We start from the raw sequence: 19,926 nt of genomic DNA on the forward strand, positions 1-19,926 counted from the left end.
CTTCCCTCCCTCCCTCCCTCCTTCCTTTCTTCCTTCCTTCCTTCCTGAGACAGGATTTCATATATCCAATGCTGACTTCAAACTTTCTATGTAGGGGGGCTGGAGAGATGGCTCAGTGGTTAAGAGCACCATCTTAACCGCTCTTCCAAAGGACCTGGGTTCTATTCCCAGCACCCACATGGCAGCTCACAACTGTCTGGAACTCCAGTTCCAAGTGATCTGACACCTTCACATTAATGCACATAAAATAAAATTAAATAAATTATTTAAAAACCCCTTTCTATGTAGCCAAGGTTCACCTTGAACTTGTGATCCTTCTGCCTTTGTCTTTCAAATGCTAGGATTGCAGGTGTGCACTACAATGTCTAGTTTATACAGTGCTGGGGATCGAACCAGGACCTCATACATGCCAAGGCAGGCATTCCACCAACAGAATGATAGCCCCATCCCTCCGCGCTGTTTTCTAGCATCGTGGCTGAAACTCTAGTGGGACCCCACTCTTCCTGGGTGAGAGAAGGGAGCCCCAGAGGGTGGATGGATTCTGACACTGCTTTGTAAACACAAGAACTACCCTTTCCTGCCTCCTCTGCAGCATCTGCCCTTTCCAGACTGGCTTGGCTGGTGCTGCGTTGGATGAACCTGGCTGAGCTGGTGGTCTTCTCGTGCAGGTGGGTAACTGAACCATCATCCCCTGTCAAAGCAGTAGCTAGCTGCATGCTTGTGTAGCTGTATACATGAAAGCACAGTGCCCCAGGGAAAGAGTCCAGACACAGAGCCCCGAGCCTTGGTACCAGGCCCCCTTCTTCAGCTATGTCTTTGGAGGTGGGGAAGCTATGAGCATGCCACTGACTTTGCCTAGACTATCTCCTAGTATGTTTTGTAAGACCTACCTTGCTGTACATCCACAGAAGGAGAACCTCAGGGTGTGTTCTGCTCAAGGGACTGCTGTGGTCCCACTGAAAGAAAGGTCTGGCCTAGCCAAACAGCTACCCTCTCCAATCACACATTGGTTTCCAAGACAGAGACAGCCATGAGTGTAGCTTTGTTCTTTTAATTACTAGGAGCCTCTGGTCTATGCTAAGCACGCTTCATGTTGCTTCTCTCGTGTGTCCTCAGGCAGTAGTCACCAACCCCCTACTTCTTAGCTTTGGCTTTCTTTCCTTTATTGGCCTTACTAGCCTTAGGAAAGTCCTCTGAGGCTGCCTGGCCAGCGGTGATACAGGGAAGTGGGGGAGGAGGAGCGCAGAGGCTGAGTGTCTTCTTCTGCAGTCTCAGGTCTAGGATGTCAAAGGCCGCCTGGATCTCATACTGTAGAAGCTCCTGTAGGCATGCGATCTGGATGTTGATGGCCTCCCTGACAAGACGCTCCAGAGCCTGCAGGACACAGAGCAGTGAGGCATGTGTGAAGGACAGCCAAGACCCATCCTCCTCCCACCAGCTGTGGCTCTTCATGGTGGTGGCTATCTTCTATGGACATACCTCCTGTCCACCAGCTCTCTCCCTTACTACAGTTCATTGCTTCCTCCCTTCCCCCACTGTCAAGTTCAGGACAACAATCTCTTTGTGTGTGTCATATGTTCCTCACATGGTTCTGGAACTATAAACTAGTGACAAGTCATGCTCCACTTGGCCATAGTGGGCTCCTCCTGCCTCCTGACTGTTCTGACATCTCACAGACCTAGTGGCGACATAGGAAGAGACAGGCAGAGCTTTAGAGAGTGGGGTTATCTCCTGACCAGCCAGATACGAGAATATGAGCTCAGCTATGCTAACAGAACTGTTCTAACATAACACACACTTGATCCCTTCATACTCCTGACTTCACAACATCCTGGAGACATGACAGAGAAGAAGTTGTTCATGATATCTGAGGGTGATGAAAGATATATTTTGGGGAATACTGTTGTTTGTAATATATACTTAAAATCTGATATACAGTTTGCCCCAGAGTATTCCTTGGATTTTATTTCAATATAAAAATAATGTTCTTCCCCAGAATTAAGAGGGGCTTGGACTCCACAAGATGATGGTGGTGGTGATGGGTGTTGAATGCCTCCCTCTGGCCTACTGCCAGGGATGCCAAGCTCTGCTGAAGAAACCTGTGGAAGATCAAAGGGAGCTGAAAAGCATGGCAGAGCAGCGGGGGGAATATTGGGAGCAGGCCTCCCTGGCCTACCTACAGACTCCAAGGTGTCATAGAACAAGTTCCCGTAAGGACCTGGAGATGGGCTGTCTCTGAGCTTCCTAGACCCTCACTAGATGTCTGTTGTTGTTTTTCGACTGAGTCAGGGTTGGCCTTGAACTCCTGATTCTCCCGCCTTCACCCCCTGAGTGGTAGGATCATAGGTGTGTACCTCCATGCCCAGATGCCTGCCTTCGACACCTTCATGTGCTTAGATAGCACGGTCTTGTCCCATTACTGTGTATCGGGAGCCTTGATCCTGGATGAGTATCATCCAGCCTGCTTGGTTATTATTATTTTAGCAACTCCCCAAACATGCTTTTGAACTTTAAAGGGATACTTTCTTCTTTGGCTGGCAAATCAGAAGCCAAAACAAAACAAACAACAAACAACAGAACCCTTCAAAACTCTCCTGCTGTGCCTGTGCATGTACACACACACACACACACACACACACACACACACACACTCCTCTTTGGGCCATCTGCTCACACACTGTCCCTGAGCTGTCTGAACCCTGGCTCTCCACGAGGATGTCTCTGAGAAGAGACAAAGGCCACTTAAGCATTCCCCAGGGAACTCAGGGATTCGTGTCACTTTCATGACTCTCTCAGTGGAATCTGTCACCGTCAACGACAATAAGAAAAACTCAGACTTCGGGGTCATCAGGCCTTGACCGACTGTGAACTCTACTCCACAGTAGCTTGGTGGTGTTGGGCAAAAGATGTTCTCTAACCCCATTACGTCATCACAAAAATGGAGACATGGGTTTCCACGTTGCAAAGATGTTGCGCAATGACATGCATGCAAAGTCTGTGGGAGATAGTAGATGCCCACGTGGCCCTCTGTCGCCATTACAGTGCAGACCTGTGACTGAGCCCATCCCACTCACAGAGATCTCTGTGTCTCAGAGATCCTGGGGCTGGCAGGCAGAGACTCACCTCTCTCCTCAGGGTCTGCTGGGGCTGCAGCTGCAGCTGCTCTGGCGCCTCCTGGACCCCAAAGGCTTTCTGCAGCATGTGTGCCTGCTCCAGCAGCAGCGTCTCCTTCAGCAGGAGCACGTTTGTGCGCTTCTGCACCTCAGCTGTGCTCAGCTCAGCCATCTGCTGCTCGTGCCTCCACACATCCGAATTTGTGCCCTCCGTCAGCGGGAGGGGCTGGGGTGGTGCACACATTTGCACGTGGGCGACTGTCAGGTTGACCTCCTGGTCCTGGCTAAGCACAAACTGGTAGAGTCTGTAGTGTCGGATGAAGGTGTTGTGGAAATAGTCACAGAGGGCCAGCAGGTGGGTGGCATTGAACTGCTTCTGGTAAACTCGGAGCTTGGTCCCCAGGATTGTCACGGCCTCTGTAATGGAGCAGCCTGTGTGTACAGAGGAGTAGGGTACAGAGTGTAAATTGGGCTGTGGACCCAGGTCCAACCTCAGAGCCTGCATCCTGACTCTGATTCCCCAGCAACATTCATTAGCTCCCAAGAGCTCTGGAGCGCATCTCATTTCCCACTTTCTTCTGCAGTAAGTTGTATTTATTGCGTGTCCCCTATAGGGCTATCCCATTCTTTTGTCTTTAAACTCCAGTTCTGACTTGTTTCAACTGGTTGACTTCAAATTCCTCAGAAGGGAGAAGGAGGGTTTGATAAGGGAGTCTCTGTTGTTTGTGGATAAGGAAGTGACTGGGAGATGGGTGCAGGTAACCTTGATAACAGGGACTTGGGACAGAGTTGGACAAATTCTGTTGGCTTCACACATAGAGTCGTCTCTGAGAATAGCACCAAGGGTGAAGCTCCTTAGGGTTCTCTCCCGGCCCCTCCTATGCCTGAACCCTCTAGGTGCCCCAGTGCAAGGGTTGGAGGCAGACCTCCATCCAGGCTGCCAGCCCTTGACACAGGAACTGGTTCCTAAAGGGTCATGGCAGAATGCTGTGAAGGTCCTGGGCAGAGCAAGTCAAGATACATGACCGTCAGACCACCAGGAGAGCCAGTTCTCACAGACGCTGGCTAGGGCAGGGTGAGCTTGCTCGTGTCTCTCCTACCCTCCTGTGCATGAGACCACTGTAGGACCACACATGCTTAGAATGCAGGTCCATTTAGGAGCCATGGAAATCAAGCACTGGATGCAGGAGCCTGGCTGTTTCCTGAGGTCGGAGTGGCTCTTCAATAGCTCTTCCTCATTTCCTCCTCTCACCCCTTCTTTCCCCATCTCCTACAGAGGGGCGGTGTTGAAAGTTCTCCATCTTAGTTCTCCTCTTACTCTGGGCTCCTCAGAAGGCTAGCATGGGAATACTGACCACCACCTCATCACTCTAAGGACATGGGGAGGAGGCAATGCTGCCTTCCAAACAGCAGGTAGGCAGGGTCCTGCTTTGCTGAGACCCTCCTCAGAGACTCTGGGGAGATTGCCTGGTATATTTCTATATCTATGGGGCTGTGACCAAAACCCACACAATCAACATAAAGAAAGATGCTCTTCTTGTATTTAGGCTCATTTTCAGAAGTATTTCAGTCTGTCACAGTGGGAGGCTGGGCAGCGAGGCTCTCTCTGTGGCATTGTATGTGTGAGGTAGAGGCTAGGCACTAGATAGTGGACCAGAAAGCAGACAGATTACAGGGCTGGGACAGGCACTGTATGTCACCTTCAAAGGCCCACCACACTTAGTAATGCAGCCAGTTAGGCCCAACTCCTAAAGAGTCCACGTGAAGCAAACATTCCAAGCACAAGTCTTTAGGGGACATTCAGATTTAAACTGTCAGTGCCCTGGCTCTGCAGGTGAGTGGGAAAGGAAGGTGGCTACAGGCTGGAGCTAGCATTGGCAGACCCCTTCCTTCAGAGTAGAGCATTCTCAGTACAGAGAGCTGTGCTGCTCTCCAGGGAAGGCTCTGGCTTGGAGGCCCAAGACACTCTGGCCCTTCCTAGCTGGAACGCCTGGGCCTTTAATGTGAATGTAAAGCTGATGATTGCATAGATCTACTTCAGAGGCTTTATGGAGTGTTCTGTGAGCCAACATACTCATTTACCTATCCTAGATCTCCAGAGCAGGAAGCCTCAGATGGTAGAGGGGCTGTCCTAGACATTTAAGAAAAGTCTGACTCCCTCTTCCCTTCATCCCCATCTCCCTCCTGCCTCCTTCCCTCCTTGCTTCCCCCTTCTCTCCATTCTACCCTGGCTCCCTCCTCCCTTTTATTTCATTACTTCATATATCCCTCCTTCCTTTCTTCCCCCTTCCCTGCCTCTGCCTGCTGTCTTCCTTTCTTTTCTGAGCTCTCCCCATTCCCTCATTCTGAGGTGAACCTGTGAACGGTTGCTGAGTCTATGGACAGCCATTGCCTGTCCCTTAAGGAGGTACTGTGCCAGGTGCTGGTAGTGCTGTAATAATAAGATACACCTCTGCCCATGAAGTGTGGGTGGCAGAGGCCATAGCTATGGTGTTCAACAAGGAAAAACAGAATCGGGCCAGAGAGCACTCAGATGAGAACTCTCTGAGAAGAATGCGGTTGGGTAAGGGGCTTTGTCTGACTAAAGAGATAGGTAGGGAGGGTTGGTCCAGTACGGAGAAAGAGAAAGCTGTGAAAGCAACAGTATGGCCCAGGTTGGGGCAAGATGGGACCCAGAACAGTAGAGGCAGATGGATGGCAGCAGTTGTTGGTGACAAAATAGGTAACAAGTAGATAGAAGGGACCCATGAAAGGACCCATGTTCAATAGCTGTGGCTTTGTTTGTGGGACCAGACACATCTGAGTAGCAGGGGTTGGAAGTGAGCAGAAATGGGGTCTTGGGTTAGGAATGGGACGATTGTGAGCCGGAGCAACAGGCCGTGATGGGGAGCATAACTGAAGCATCTGGATTGGTTAGGGGCAGGTGCTGGTCTGGTTTACCTTGGGAACAGTGTTCTTGTCAGAGCTGGGTATCTGAGTATAGAAGACTCCTCTACTGCAAAGACGGCTGATGGACAGTAACTGTATCCCCTGGGAGCACCGTGAGGAGAGCACCTGTGCTCGGAAGAGCAGCTGGTCCCTCACTTGGGTATCAGCCTGAGTCCAGAAGCCAGCCCACTCCCTCCTGCTGTACCGTCTTTTGCCGATACTTTCCCGAGCAACTCTGATGTGTCCCCTGTATCCACTGGATATCTTGTGGTTGTGAACTAACCCCTGACAGAGGCAACTGGAAGGTTTATTTGGGCTCACAGTTTTAGCCCCTCCCAGCGGGGAAGGCACAGTGACGAGGGAGAGTCAGCAGTGTGGGAGTATGTAGCAGAAGCTATCACACACAGTGCAATGGGAGAATGGAACCAGAGGCAGGCACCACCTTCAAAGGCCCTCTCCTAGTGAGTGACTGTTTCCACCCAATCCACTCCTCCTAAAAGCTCCACGGCACCTTCAAAGTCCCTCTCCTAGTAAGAGACTGTTTCCACCCAACCCACTTCTCCTAAAGACTGCACAGCCTACAGAACAGGGCCAGAGCTGGGGACTGAGTACTCAAAGCATAAGCCCATGGAAGACAGTGCATATCCAAACCCTAACATGACCTAAGTTCTCAGACCTCTTCCCATCTTGCTATTCTCTTGTGTTCCTCTGAGACACACACACACACACACACACACACACACACACACACACACACACACTTTCTTTTCTTTCCTCTTTTATTTTAAATCTTATTGTAGCAGGCTACATAAACCTATTTTCATGCACTTTGAATTAACCCCCCCCAATTCTCTGCGACCTTTCCCTGTCTCATCCTTCCCTCTCCATTGCCCCCTTTGTTTTCCCTAGTCAATATTGCTTCCACTGTCACGTCATCCCTACATATATGACTTTGACTCAATAACAGATACATGGGCCAGTGAACCAGGACAGACAGAGAGCCCAGACAGAAATCCATGCAGCCAGAGCAAAAAGATTCTAAAAGAATGCACCAGAGGGCAGACACCTTTTTCAGCAAACAGTGCTAACAAATCTAGATATCCACACGCAGAATGAAACTAGATTCCCATCTCTTGTTCATTAGTTCATTAAAGCTCCAAATCAGTCAAGAGGACACACTTTCAATGTGTGTCATATATATACATATATGACCATGTTCTCCAACCATGTTCTGCTCAGTGCTGCCAGCAACCCTGATCCCTAGCATTACTTTCTTTTTCCTGTGTGTCTTGAGCGTCATACACATCCTAGTGAGTGGAAAGGAAGAAGGCCCGGTGGGGGCCCCTGACTGCACTCTCAGCACTGCACTTTGGAATCCCTTGGAAGTTTCTAGAATGCAGATGGCTCCTTCCATACACAGTCCTGTCTCATCCATGTCAGAAGATGAGAGCTGGTTCCCAGGGCAGAGCTGCTTTTAGAGTTTCTTCCTTGGATCTGGGATCAGAGCCATGACGTCTCAGCTTCTGGCAGAGGAGTTACCCAGCAGCACAAAGAGTGGCCAGCAGGGAAAAAGAGCCTCTACTCTTTGTGATCACTTCCAGGTCATCATCCATATGCTGCTGGGGCCTTTCCTACATGAGCTTGAGTCTGGGCATGCTTAGATTTGTAGGCATATTGACAGATTTATTTCTACTTTTGGAGGAGGTGGTAGTGGTTGAAAACAGGGCGGAACAGGCAGTCTTGGCTTCTTTGAGGGCACACGTATGCTACAAATTGGCAAGAGCTGAGGATGCATGTGTAAGCACCTGCAGTGTATTTGAGGCCCAGGATGAGAAAGGCAAGGAATACAGAGGGGCTGGACCAAGGCTGGGTGGGTGCTAAAGGCCAGGAGGTGTGTGTTGGGGGTGGGGGTGTTCTTCTACCTAAAGAAATGCAGAGCATCCTTAAGTTTCTCCCAGTTTAACACCACAGTGGAGCCCTCAGAGGTAGTGAAGCAAGAAGCAAGAAGTTGAGTGGGCTTCAGACTGAGGATGGCGGCCAAAAAGAGGGACCACCAGATAAGAGATCCTTGGAAAGTACCAGGAAGTCATTGCTATGTCTGGGTGAAGCACTGTATGTGAACCTTCATGGAGCGACCCCTCCGAACTTCTCCAGCTCTTCATAATGAACTTGCCTGAAGGTGCTCTGTCCTGCCTGTGGCCTGGCCTGGCCTGGTCCAGCCCATGGGCAGTGCACAGCAGGGGAGCCCTGCCCCTCTATGTGGGAGGCCATGTCTGCTTTCCACAAGGCCATACCTGTACCCTTAAGCTCCAGTAGCCACACAGAGATTCCAGACTGACAGCACGACCTCTGTTAGGCCCACGCAGGTCCAAATCTTCCCGAAGCTGCTGTTCAGCTTTCTTGAAAGGCAAGGAAACGCTAGTACAGCCTTTGTCTGGGTCAACGGGAAGAATCCCTGGTTGAATTTGATCTCCACCGAAGTAGGCTCAGTAGAAGCGGGCTCAGTAGACCTTGTCTCTTGCTGCTGTGAGATGCTGCCTGCTCCCTTTGTCCCAGTGACTCAGCACGGAGGGATTAACTCTCAGAAGTCTCTGGTAGAGGCAGGCAGAGCTGGGCCTGCACATTGCTCTTCAATAACAGGGAGTGGCCTTCATTTGCATTGGCTATTGAAAACTTCCTGAAGTCTGTCCCCAAGCCCCTGGAGGCCCACACCTGTGAGGAGGAGCAGAGTGGAGGAGGAGAGGAATGATGGAAGAGGGGTGTGGGGGAGGATGTGCCTATGGCAACACAAGATGCTTGCTTGCTCCAGCACTGGGCAAAAAGGACCTGCAAGGGGAGGTGCTGGCATCTCCATAGCAGCACAGGGCATGAGCCCGGCCTGAGGGTGGGGAGAACATGGCGAAGAGGGGCTGGCCTTTCTGGATGGGCACCGAATGACCTAGGTGTCTCCAACGAAATAGTCTGGTTGTCTTGTTTTGGATCCAAGGCAGCAGAGTCAAGCCAGGACAAAACCTGACAACCTGGCTTTCCCAGCGCTTGAGCAGCAGAGGCTGGCCCACGAATCGAAAGGCAGAAGGAAGCCCAGGCCCATCACCTTCATCGAGCTCCACTCTGTGCTCCCCAGCATCCAGAAACCTAAGCAGTGACTACCGAGGCAGCATTATCCTCAGGATTGGAGGATCCCACTGCATTGTGTCACACGCACCTGTGCCGCTTGGGCTCCCAAGCCCCTCTCAGCTCAGGGAAGCTCACTCTTTACCCATGGGGCTCATTGAGGCTCAGAGAGGGGCTGGGAGATTCATCCAAGGACGCACAGTTCATGAGGGGCAGAGTCAGAATTCAACCCCAGTTGCTTGTCTCTGGCTTCAAGCTCTCTCAGAGGTGGAAACAAGAAGGACGGTTGTTCTTCGGTAGGTACTATATCAAAGACACACAACGTACGGTGTGAGCCAACGACCTTGAAAATGAACCGATCCAAGGAAATCGAGCAGTCTCAGTATGCTGATCAGCTCAGTCTGGTCATCAACAAGGAGGAGCAAATGCAATGGTTTTCAAATCTCCTTGGGGTAGATCATCTCTCTGGACGGAAGGACCTTGTTCTGTAGATTGATAATCTGAAGTCCAAGGCCCAGGGAACAGGGCCTATCATAGGAGTCTGTTTCAACTCCTAACCTGGAGAAGGGACATGTTCCTACTTCTTCTTGCCACTGAACCCTGGGGCTTCTTGTAATTAGGAATGTCTCTGAATGGGCAGAGAGCCAACACAGCGCCATCTAATGTCCTTCTCAGACTACAGGAACTTGTTGGAGGGCAGTAGGACTTCTGTAGAGAGGGTCTGTGTAGACTGGATCATTCATGCTGGCTCAGGTCTTGGGAGGATGGCATTGAGTTATAAGTCCAAAACAATGCATTTGTCTCTGTCAAAGAAACTTCATAGTTGCCCAGGAAAGAAAGAGCCAACCTCAAAGAAACAGTGGTCCCTGGGAGTAAGCACTGTCCAACTAAATAGGCAATGGCCTGTTCTTCTACTTCATCTGCCGCCCTTGCTGATATTGAAGCTGAGGGGGAGGAGGAGTTGGAGACTGACTGCAGAAAACTGCACATCAGCTTTTCCCCTGAAGTCCACTGATGTTTGACCCATTCCTCTATGGGGAATGGGAGCAGAGACAGATCTTACCTTGAAGTGAAGATGGATGTGTTAATTACTTCATTCTGTTATAGTCACTGAACTGAACTGAAATTGTGGAATTAATTAAAGGGAACTTTATGGACTATCAAAAAAAATGTCTCTGAATATAGCTGGCCACAGTCCCTGGGGAAAGGAAGGGATAGGCCAGGACAGGAGACACCATTCTACTGTTGTCCTGGGAGTGTGCTCCTGGATCTGCTCTGCTGACCAATGGCCAAGGACACACAGCATTTTGAGATGACACCTGTGAGGTTTCTCCAACCTTTGCCTGGCATGTTTCCACATCACCCATGAATCTCTGGGTCTCGGAGACCCTGGCTTTCTTTCTCTTTGGAGCTGGGGCTTCTGTTGGCTGAGGAGGGACAGGAGTCAGACAGAGGATCGGTGTCAAGAGCTGGAGGACTGGCTTGCAGGAGACCTGCACATCTATTCATATGTGGCATGGGTAGCTTGCAGACACAGCTTATTCTTTCAGTCTGCCCCAAGACGCTGGCCCCACTGGACCCCTCCTGCTGGTGGCTGGCATCAGTCTCTGGGCTTATGCTGTAACCCAAGGTGACCCAGTTAGGAGCAGCCTCCCTGGCATCTTACCTGGCCCTCTTAGGTGCTTCCCATCCCACTTGAGGAAGGGGTCTCTCTCGAGCTACCCATCAACCTCCCAGGCCTGCATACTCTCCATGTGCCCAGGTCCTTGACCAAAAATGCAAAGTCACCAGGTAGGGTGTGGATTCTGAGTCAGACCTGAATTCAGATCCTGAACCCGTTTACCCCAGGTGCATTCTTAGGAAATTAAATCTCTCCAGGCCTCAACATCTCACCTGCTTTTCATACCAGACCATAGGGAAGATTATTAATGCCACAAGCAAAGCTAGACTCTTCCTAACCACCCCTGGCAGGATAGATGCTCTGGCCAGGGAGAGAGAATGTATTTGTGGCAATCTTGCCAACATAGCTAGCTGTGCCCTCGCTCTGCACAGTGGCTGAGTTGTACCTCACCGACACCCACCCTGAACTGTTCCTGTTCTCTTTCAGTACGGACTCTTGTGGTATAGTCAAGGATGGCTTCCATCTCAAAACCTCTGGTCTCAACCTCCCAAGTCCTGGGATTATAGACATTTATCACCTTACCTGGCTTCCCTCTTCAAATACAGATACATTGGACACCTAAAGTCCACCCCCAAAGACCTCAGACTGTTTTCCGTTTAGTTGTTTGTTTGTTTGCTTTTTAATTTAGGGACAAGGCTTTTAGGGTAGTTGAGGTTAAGTGAGGTCATGTGGCCTGAATGGAGCCCTATATGAAAAGTAGTAGCCATGTACAGAAAGGGACCACGTGAGGACCCAGGGAGGTGAGGACAGCTGGAGGCCAGTGAGAGCAGTCTTTGGAGCAAGCAGCCCACCAACCTCCTTTGAGACATGCAGCCTCCAGAACAGTAAGGAATCAGGTGTATATCGCTGACTCTGGCACTCTCAAGGGTGGGCTGGGACATCACATTCACACAGGAGAATGTCTGACGTGAGAGATGCCAGTTTGTCCCAGGAAACATCTTACATCTCCACCAATGGCCTTGGTGGAAACCTTGGCAAATAAACTCTATCTGAGGTCTCAGTCCTGGCCAGGTCTGAGGGTTCCTGCTCAGTCTGTCCCAGGCAGCAGGAAATGACACCCGCTCTTTGTTTCGCTGGCCTGGGGTACTGCAGGGGATGGTGATGAGGGTGCTGAAGTTGTGCATGGCCATGACTGCCCTGGGTGGAAGCACCATGCCGAATAACCTGGTGAGTCATTGCTTACTCCAGGTCTGGGCTGCTGGGGACGGGCAGGTGGCTGCCTCCCCACCCTGTAGTGGCCTGGTGACATTTCCTGGAGAATCAGGAGTGGCATGGGTGGAACTACAGATGCCAGGACCATGATACACACTCTGCTCTGCCTCTACCAACTGGTCCTCTAAGTCTGCCTCCCCCCCCCCCCCCCCCGAGTCCCAGGATTCTGTGGCCCGCCAACAGGACAGGGGTGTCTTTCTACTTGGTGTGTCCATAGTGTCACACCATGGTGAGGACGTGGAAGCAGGTAGTTAGCTGGGGAGAGTCCTCCAGGCAAGCAGATGGCAGAGGCTGCAGAGTGAAACTGAGGTAGACCAGGCTGTCCCAGTCTACTTCATTCCCTCCTTCCTGCCCATGGCTTCCTGAGAAGCCCTATTTTTGTGTCTCCCTCTTTTCTCCCAAGTCTCTCTATGGCCTAGGTATAGAACAGAAAGTCTCCCTTTCCTGCCATTCTCTCCCCACCAGGATGTGCCAGACTGGAAGAACTCTGCCCCTTGACCCTATAGTTGGTGACCTCACCCTAGGCCCCAGGGGGCAGCAGGACGTGAGTTGTCCGGCCTTCCCGGAGGTTGGCCCAAGAAGGTGCCAAGTACAGACCTCTTTCTTCTGGCCTGGAATTGAGGCCAGAAGATCCTGGGAGCCCTTTGCCAGGTCGGAATCAGCTTATGCTTTTGAATAAAGGGCCGCCCTTTCCCTCCCAGTGCTGGGCTCGATTGGGCAAGGAGATAAGCTGAGCTGGCAGCCATCCTGGCAGGGCTGTGAATCACTGTTGTGCAAACACAACCCCTCCTTAAACTCTGCCTGCCAATGTCCTCATCTGTCGTGCAAACAAAAAATGCAACCATCCTTAGCCTAGGTTAGCCACAACAAAGCACCCCAGGGAAGCCACCTGCCAAGAAGAGTGGCAGCCAGTGTGGATGTCAGCCGGAACAGAAACTGATGGTGCTGGCCCGTGGCCCCCACTGCCTGCATCCTATGCCAACACCTGTCATAGGTTTGACAGACTTAGGAGGGGCTGGAGCAAGGATGCAGGATAAGAGACTCAGGTGCCCTCGTCAGGACGGTGCCCAGTTCCTTCACTCATACAGGGAGGTGGTGGTGTGTTGTGTGCCTGTTTGACAGGGTAGGTCATGGCCCGTGGATTAGAAGCCACACAGAGATTTCCCAGGCTTCCTTTGTGCTGGCCCACAGCCTGAACCCACCTGCAGATGAAAGGGAGACGAGCAAGGCCTTGTCTGCCTGAACCATCAGCTTTTTGCTTAGCCAAGCGCACTTGACAGAACACCCAGCAGAGTGGCTGGCCAGGGCTGTGCAGAGACAAAGCTGGGGTTTGCAAACACACCCTCTATCTGCATTGGTGTTTCCTCTGCTGGGTGAGACCCCAGGAGCTAAAAATGAAATGAAGGCCGGGCTGGCTTGAGTAAGCCAGTGCGGCAACCGACCGCTTCAAAAATAATTAGAGAGACATTTATGCAAGGGCACTGCTGTTTGATTGCCAGCTCCATCTGACCGACCCAAACTTGAAGGTGGATGGGATGAGATTTCCATGCCCAGGAATCAACATCCAAGCCATGACGCTGGCTGGGGAGAAATAAAATGGAGACGGTTTGTTTCATTTATCTCAAACCATAGAAAAAAGGAAAAAGATCAGCATCTGTGTGTGTGTGGGTGGGGGGGAAGCAGCTACTCACTATGACAAAAAGTGTGGTCAGTGCTTGTCCGAGTCAGCCAGCTTCAGAGCTTTCAATACAGCAAATGCTGTTCCTGGCGTGCGTATTTGTCTGTCAATTCTTTTAAGTCTTCTCCCACTACTTTAGGTTGTTGACATGATTGGCTTTGTGGTCTGCGTGATGCTGTCTGCCTCAGCTTTGCTTCCCTTCGGATGCTCGAGGTGTAGGTGGCCTAGAGAGTTCTGGCCTGCTTTGTGAAGTTTGTCAATTTAGCCCCTGGAGCGTGATCATCACAACAGACGCCGCGCACAGAGCGGAAATGCTGTCCCCTCCTCGCCAGACAGAGCGATGCCTTTATGGCAGTCTGCATTTGTGAAAGGGAAAATGTCTCAGAATTTCAGCTCTTTTAAGAGCCAGGCGGACAGCAGTGCGCCGACGTGGGTTTGTCTGTGTGCACATGCATGTGTTAGTCTTCTGTCTTCAGCCAAGGCTCCAAGTACTGTAAGCACGGTTTCTTGAGCTCTTTCTACTTGTGATCCTTTTGTGCCCCTCCCCTCCCCAATTTATTTTAAGCCCGAGTCTCACGACGTAGACATGGCTGGCCTGGGACTCACTATGTGGCCTACATAATGGCTACACACTCACAGCGACCTATCTACCTCAGCCCCCCAAGAGCTGCGATTAAGGTGTTTGCCACCATGCCCAGCTTCATGACCTCAACATTTAACACAACTCCAGCTACGTAGGTCAAGAAAATAGGCATGCAAATCAAGCATTTATTGTGAATGTTATTATATAAAATAGTAATGGTAAAATCACATCTATTTTGGTAAGTGTAATTTTACCATTGATTAAAGGTTAAACTAAGCTTGTGCATTGATGAGATGGTCTACTTGCTTACTTAAATATAAAAAACAAAATTTTAGTTGAAAATCTGATGCTGTGGAATACAGAGTATCTTCAGCACTTTTCAGATTTGATTAATATTTTGACTTTACAATGCTGAAAACACTTACTTCCAAGAAAGACATAGTACAAAATGACAGAAGTGTGTCCAGGACCATTTAAGAAGTTTGGCTGACAACTTGTCCTCCTCTCTCAGGCCAAAATCACTGAGTATTCTTATGAAACTCAAGTCAGCAACTATAATGGCAATTCAAAAATCAAAACCATCTAATACAACACAGTCCAAAGTTACACTGGCGTGACACGCACTGAGCCGAGGTATGGCGGGGCGACTCGGCAGTCTTTGTTTCTGGTAACTATGCCATCGTGTTTCCGTGATGGTTCTGCAGTGACCGGCTCGCTCCTGAAGAGACACCCCTCGAGGTGCACAACCCATTGTGGAGACAACCTGCTGTCCACGGACCCAAGGGGGAAGTCCATGAAGGGCTCCAAGAAGAGGCCAACACACTTGGTTTATAGAAGCCAAGCCAATGCCCTGAGCATGTGGGCTTGCAGCCGTGAGAATGGGAGCTAGGGAGTAGAGCCCGGGGATGGGCTGTACCTCTGAAGAGGTCTCTGGCTCCTGAGCACTCCCGTGCATCCTCGGTGTTGTGCCTTACCTTTGGTTTCCTCGAGAAGCTCTTCCGTGAACTTGACCACCTGGACCACTTCGACCCACGGGAAGCCTTTTCCCACAGCAAAGATGATGCTGTCATAGAGGGTGTCCAGAAGGATGCTCTGGCGGGCATCCCTCAGCTCGTCAAACTCCTTCCAGTTCAGGAGCCTCCGCAAGTGCTCTCGCCCCTTGGGTTTCTGCGGGGTGTATCGTGGGGAAAGGAGACAGCATCAGCGACTGGGCATGGCGCGCGCAAATCCTGAAAATGACCAGGAACGTGGAGACACTAAGAAGTCGTGGGTTCTAGAAAGCTGTGGCCCCGTCCCTTTCTGGGCACTTGTTTTTTGGGGGCTCTGCTCCTGTACTGTGTTGGTACACGTATGTGGATGTGCTCCCATGCTCTTATGTGTGTGTTAGTACAGGTGTGTGGCTATACTTCTGTATGCGTTGGTACACACGCGTGGATGTGTAGGTGGAAGCCAGAGACCAGCCTCGGGTGTCAGTCATCACTCGTAGCCTGCCTTGCTTTTGTTTTGTTTTTGAGACAGGGTCTCTCACCAGCCTGGAGCTGGCCGGATAGGCCCAGCTTGCTGCCTGTCTCTGCCTAGCATTGAGATTACAGGGCTCCAGCACCACATATGGTTGTCTGTGAAGTGTGTCCCGGGAATCAGACCCCATCAGCTTGTGTGGTGAGGACTTGACCGATTGAGCTATCTCCCCAACCCTACTTACTCGTTTTGCTAGTACCCTTTTTGAATTATGGTCCCACCTTTCTGTCCCCCCAAACAAGTTAATTTCTCTTTGAGACTACTTTCAATTAGCTAAGTGGACACACTCATGCCAGCGTGTAAATAGCTGGTGGAGAAGAGGTCTAATGAGGCATTTAGCCAGATGGGAGTTCAGGCTCTCTTGTGGGCTGAGAAAAGACTGATAGGTGAAACTTTTCCTATAGCCTTGCTAGAAGGGGTTACATAGTAGGAGAAGAATGACAATAACAGTAAGAAAGGGGAGACATTGAGACTGGAGTCTCTATCCCCAGGGTGACAAGGTCTAGCTGGCAAAACCAAAAAGAGCAATGGTAGACTTAACGACAATGAGCCTAGAGCCCTTTTTGGCCCTCAGTTACTGTTTAGCACACTTCTCTGTACCATGCAGCCCTTCCCTGCTGCCCCCATCAGCAAGGGCCCTTTTGCCCTCCCTCGCATTTGAGGCACAGCTTCAGAGGGCTGTTGGGGCCCGGGGCACCAGATGGCAGGCCTTGTCTCCTCCTCCCTCCTTTATCCCAGCGGGGCTGTTCCACAGCCTAGACTTTTCCTGGGGCCCCAAACAGCCTGTGACTCTGGAATTCCAGCCTAAGCATCCATTGCACAAGGCTCAGGACGGGGGACTCTAGAATTCTAGCCTCAAGCATCCATTGTACTCTCAGAGGCAGTGTCCTGGGATGTTCAAGGTGCCTCTCAAGAACACAGCTCCACCAGCCTTGTGGCCACACTTCCCCGTCCCCCTTCCCTATCCATTGGAGCAAAGGTCTCTAAGAGCCCAGATCTTCACCTGAAACTGGAAGACTTCCTTCACTCCCTGGGGTGTTAGGAGTGCCATGGCCCTGGCTCTCTTCCAGTTACTAGGAGACCCCCACTGGGACTGACTCAGTTCCCGGAACCCCAGCAAGGAAGGCTGGCTTTGTTATGTCATGGGGTCCCTGGGCCCCTTCTAAGTCCTTTCATCCTGGTCCTTCGGCAGTCCCTTGCTATGGGTCATCCCCCTGCATCTGTGCAGGGACCTTAGCCTCCTTCCCGTCAGCTACCCAACCTGTTTTCCATCATGTGCACACAGCACATGCACACGCACACACTCCACTTCCCTCATTCTACACATCCTGCTAATTGCAGCCCGTGTCTTCCTGTCCTGCTGACCAGGCTTGATCTCCACACTGACCTTCCTATCCTTACCTCATCCCTTTAGGATGTGTTTTTAATATCATAACTTTGCTTTGAAGATCCAGAAAACAGCTAGGCCGGGGTGCCCCAAGCACTGTGCCCAAGCACCACATGCTGGAAAGTGAGGAGTAACTGTTTCCTTCTAGCCTGCCTTGTCCTGGCAGCACCTGGGACATCTAAGGAAGAACTATGGCTCTCCCCTCTCTCTTGAGTTCAATTCCCAGCAACCACGTGATGGCTCATAACCATCTATAATGAGATCTGGTGCCTTCTTCTTGCCTGCAGGCACAGATGCGGGCAGAATACTGTATAAATAATAAATAAATAAATCTTAAAATAAAAGAAAACTGAGAAAGTCATGAGGAGCAGGCCAGTGAACAATTTGTCTCCGTGGTGTCTGGTTTAGTTGCTGCCTCCAGGTTCCTACCTTTAACTCCTGTCTTAGCTTCCCTCAGTGGCAAACTATAACCTATGAGCAAAATAAACTCTTTCCTCCCCAAGTTATTTTGTCAGTGTTTTATCATAGCAATAGAAAGCAAGCTAAGACCCCTGATTGCGGGGAACATCTTTTCCTACTGCCCCTAAACTGTAACCTGGCCCTTTTCCCTGCTCACTCCTAGCTGAGGCAGGGCAGCTGAGCATCTCACTGAAGATCTCTAAACTTTCTTTCATGGTCACCATACTCACCTCCCAGCTCCCACACAAATGCATGCATGTATCAGTTACATGGATCTGGCTAGGCCATGGTATGTAGGCATTTAATCAAACCCCAAGCAAGGTGCTGCTAGGTAGCATTTAGTATGTGTTCAGCATCTGCAGCCAGCTCAGTGCGAAGAGGGGAAGGGTCAAGAAAAGGTTTTAGGAACAAGATGCCGGGCCAGAACACACTCTTGGCCTTTTCTCTCTATCTCTTCCTAATCTAAGCACAGATACAGGAGGAGGCTTCAGCCAGCCTGAAGAGCATAGGAACAAGGCTGGCTTAGTTGAAGAGGCTTGCTGAATTTTGCAAAAAACATTTTGCCCACTTCCTTTGCTGCCTTCCAATCAGAAGTTTAGAGATGACTGCATAGCACCAGCAATCATGCTGCAAGCACAAGACTGAGAGTCCCATCCCGGGTTCCCTAAGGACATCGATACCATTGTGTGTCCATTGGCTGCCTGATAGGACGTCTCCAGGTGAGAGACAAGGAGGGAAAACTCCGTACGTCTGGTTTCAAGAGCTGGCATTAGGGTTTGGAGTTCCCAGCAGCTGCACTCAGCCCTGCGCACTGAAGGCTTGCAATTCTGAGCCTCCAGTTGGGTCAAACGAGGTCATCAGGAGGTGGGCCTTGTTCACAGAAAGCAAAGTGAGTTGCCAGAACCAGGAAGTGGAGGTGCGGAAGCTTCAGGATGTCTCCCCTGTTACCCATGTGAGCTGTGTGGCCCAGTTCCTACAAGGGCCCTGAGAAAGTGACAGTCTGTCGGTCATTTGGGGAGAGTTTTCAGGGCTAGGGGACACCTGAAAGTCTTCTCCTTGACACAAAAGCAGCCCCATCAAGGACAGTGGGTGCTGGTGTGGGTCTAGCTCACCCTACACATCCTCTTGACATCAGTTCAGCCTGCCAGAGCCTGAAGCCTGGTGGGAGCTTTGCTGGTCCTAGGCAAGAACAAAGAGCATCGTCCCAGGTGACTGTTCAATCTGAGCCTTTCAGCTGGGAAGAGAAGAGGACGCATCTCTGGGACAGTCACCTTCACTGTGCCCTTTCTTCATCCATCTGCTCACTGCAAATTGGCCACAGAGCATATAAGAGCTGTTTGGCCATATTAGAAATGATCCGGGATTCTGACAGTTTAGCCACATCCGTTTGGGCAAGCATAACTCCTGGCAAGTGCTGCAAGTTGGATGGAAAAGATATGGGTGCTGTAGCGCAGCCTGAGTGTCCACAGCAGCATATGCTGTGCATTGGGCTGTGCCCCTTGCCCCCTCTTTCCTGGGTTGAAGTCCTCAGTACTTCAGAATGTAAGCTTGCTTGCACACAAGGTCTTTAAAGATGCAACGAAGAAAAATGAGATCTTTAGAATGGACCCTCATCTAATGTGGACACCCTGATCTTAAACCCCTAACCTTGGGAACTGGAAGTATCAGAAGAGGGCAACAGACATAGAAAGACCATGTGAGGTCATAGGCATCTAAATGCCAAGGAGCAATGCCCAACAAAGAACCAGTCTGTGGACACTTTGGACACCCTACCTCCAGGACTGAGAATGTGTCTGCTTTTGAGTTCTTTCGAGTGTCACAGCAAAGAACTGTCACAGGAGCCTGAGCAGGGACATACAGTGTGTGGACATGGGCTTTTCTTAGGATGGTTGGGATGAGGTGTGTGGGGTCCAGGGGCTGGAGTCAAGATTTTAAGGCAAAAAGTTGCTGTGCCTTCCACAGAGAGAATAGCATCCACTCACATCTTGTTACAGAGGAAGAAGAAGAGAGTATGGGAAGGGACCTGGAAGGGAGATCCAGGAAACAGGAGGTTCCAGCATTGCAAAAACCAAGTATGGTATGTGGTGTCTGCTGAATCTGTATCATTGAGTTCTCATTAAGTCTAATTAGACCATCCAAGAGGACCAATTTCATCTACAGTAAATTCTATTTCTTGATTCTGTGTCCTCTCCTTGTCCTAAGTATCTGATTTATTTAGGCTCATGGTTTCACAGTTGTCAACCAGTGGTCACT

The 19,926-nt window shown here is 50.6% G+C and overlaps 1 protein-coding gene across 1 annotated transcript; it reads right to left on the reverse strand.

Moving 5' to 3' along the window:
* Positions 1–1,040: 1,040 nt before the first annotated feature.
* C9H8orf74 (chromosome 9 C8orf74 homolog) lies at positions 1,041–16,910 on the reverse strand. Its single transcript, XM_021645600.2, has 4 exons — positions 16,831–16,910; positions 15,284–15,476; positions 3,124–3,545; positions 1,041–1,374 (listed from the first exon to the last, which is right to left on the reverse strand). The coding sequence occupies exons 1-4, from the start codon at positions 16,876–16,878 to the stop codon at positions 1,135–1,137; spliced, it is 903 nt and encodes a 300-aa protein (XP_021501275.1). The 5' UTR covers positions 16,879–16,910; the 3' UTR covers positions 1,041–1,134.
* Between the last annotated feature and the right edge of the window lie 3,016 nt (positions 16,911–19,926).

Source organism: Meriones unguiculatus, chromosome 9 (assembly GCF_030254825.1).
Source record: "Meriones unguiculatus strain TT.TT164.6M chromosome 9, Bangor_MerUng_6.1, whole genome shotgun sequence".
NCBI lineage: Eukaryota > Metazoa > Chordata > Mammalia > Rodentia > Muridae > Meriones > Meriones unguiculatus.

Coding starts and splice junctions, on each gene's coding strand:
- C9H8orf74 (XM_021645600.2), bottom strand. CDS start 16,878: ATGGCACTCCTAACACCCCAGGGAGTGAAGGAAGTCTTCCAGTTTCAG. Junction 15,477..16,830: donor AGGAAGTCTTCCAGTTTCAG/GTGAAGATCTGG, acceptor TACACCCCGCAG/AAACCCAAGGGGCGAGAGCA. Junction 3,546..15,283: donor GCTTCTCGAGGAAACCAAAG/GTAAGGCACAAC, acceptor CTGTACACACAG/GCTGCTCCATTACAGAGGCC.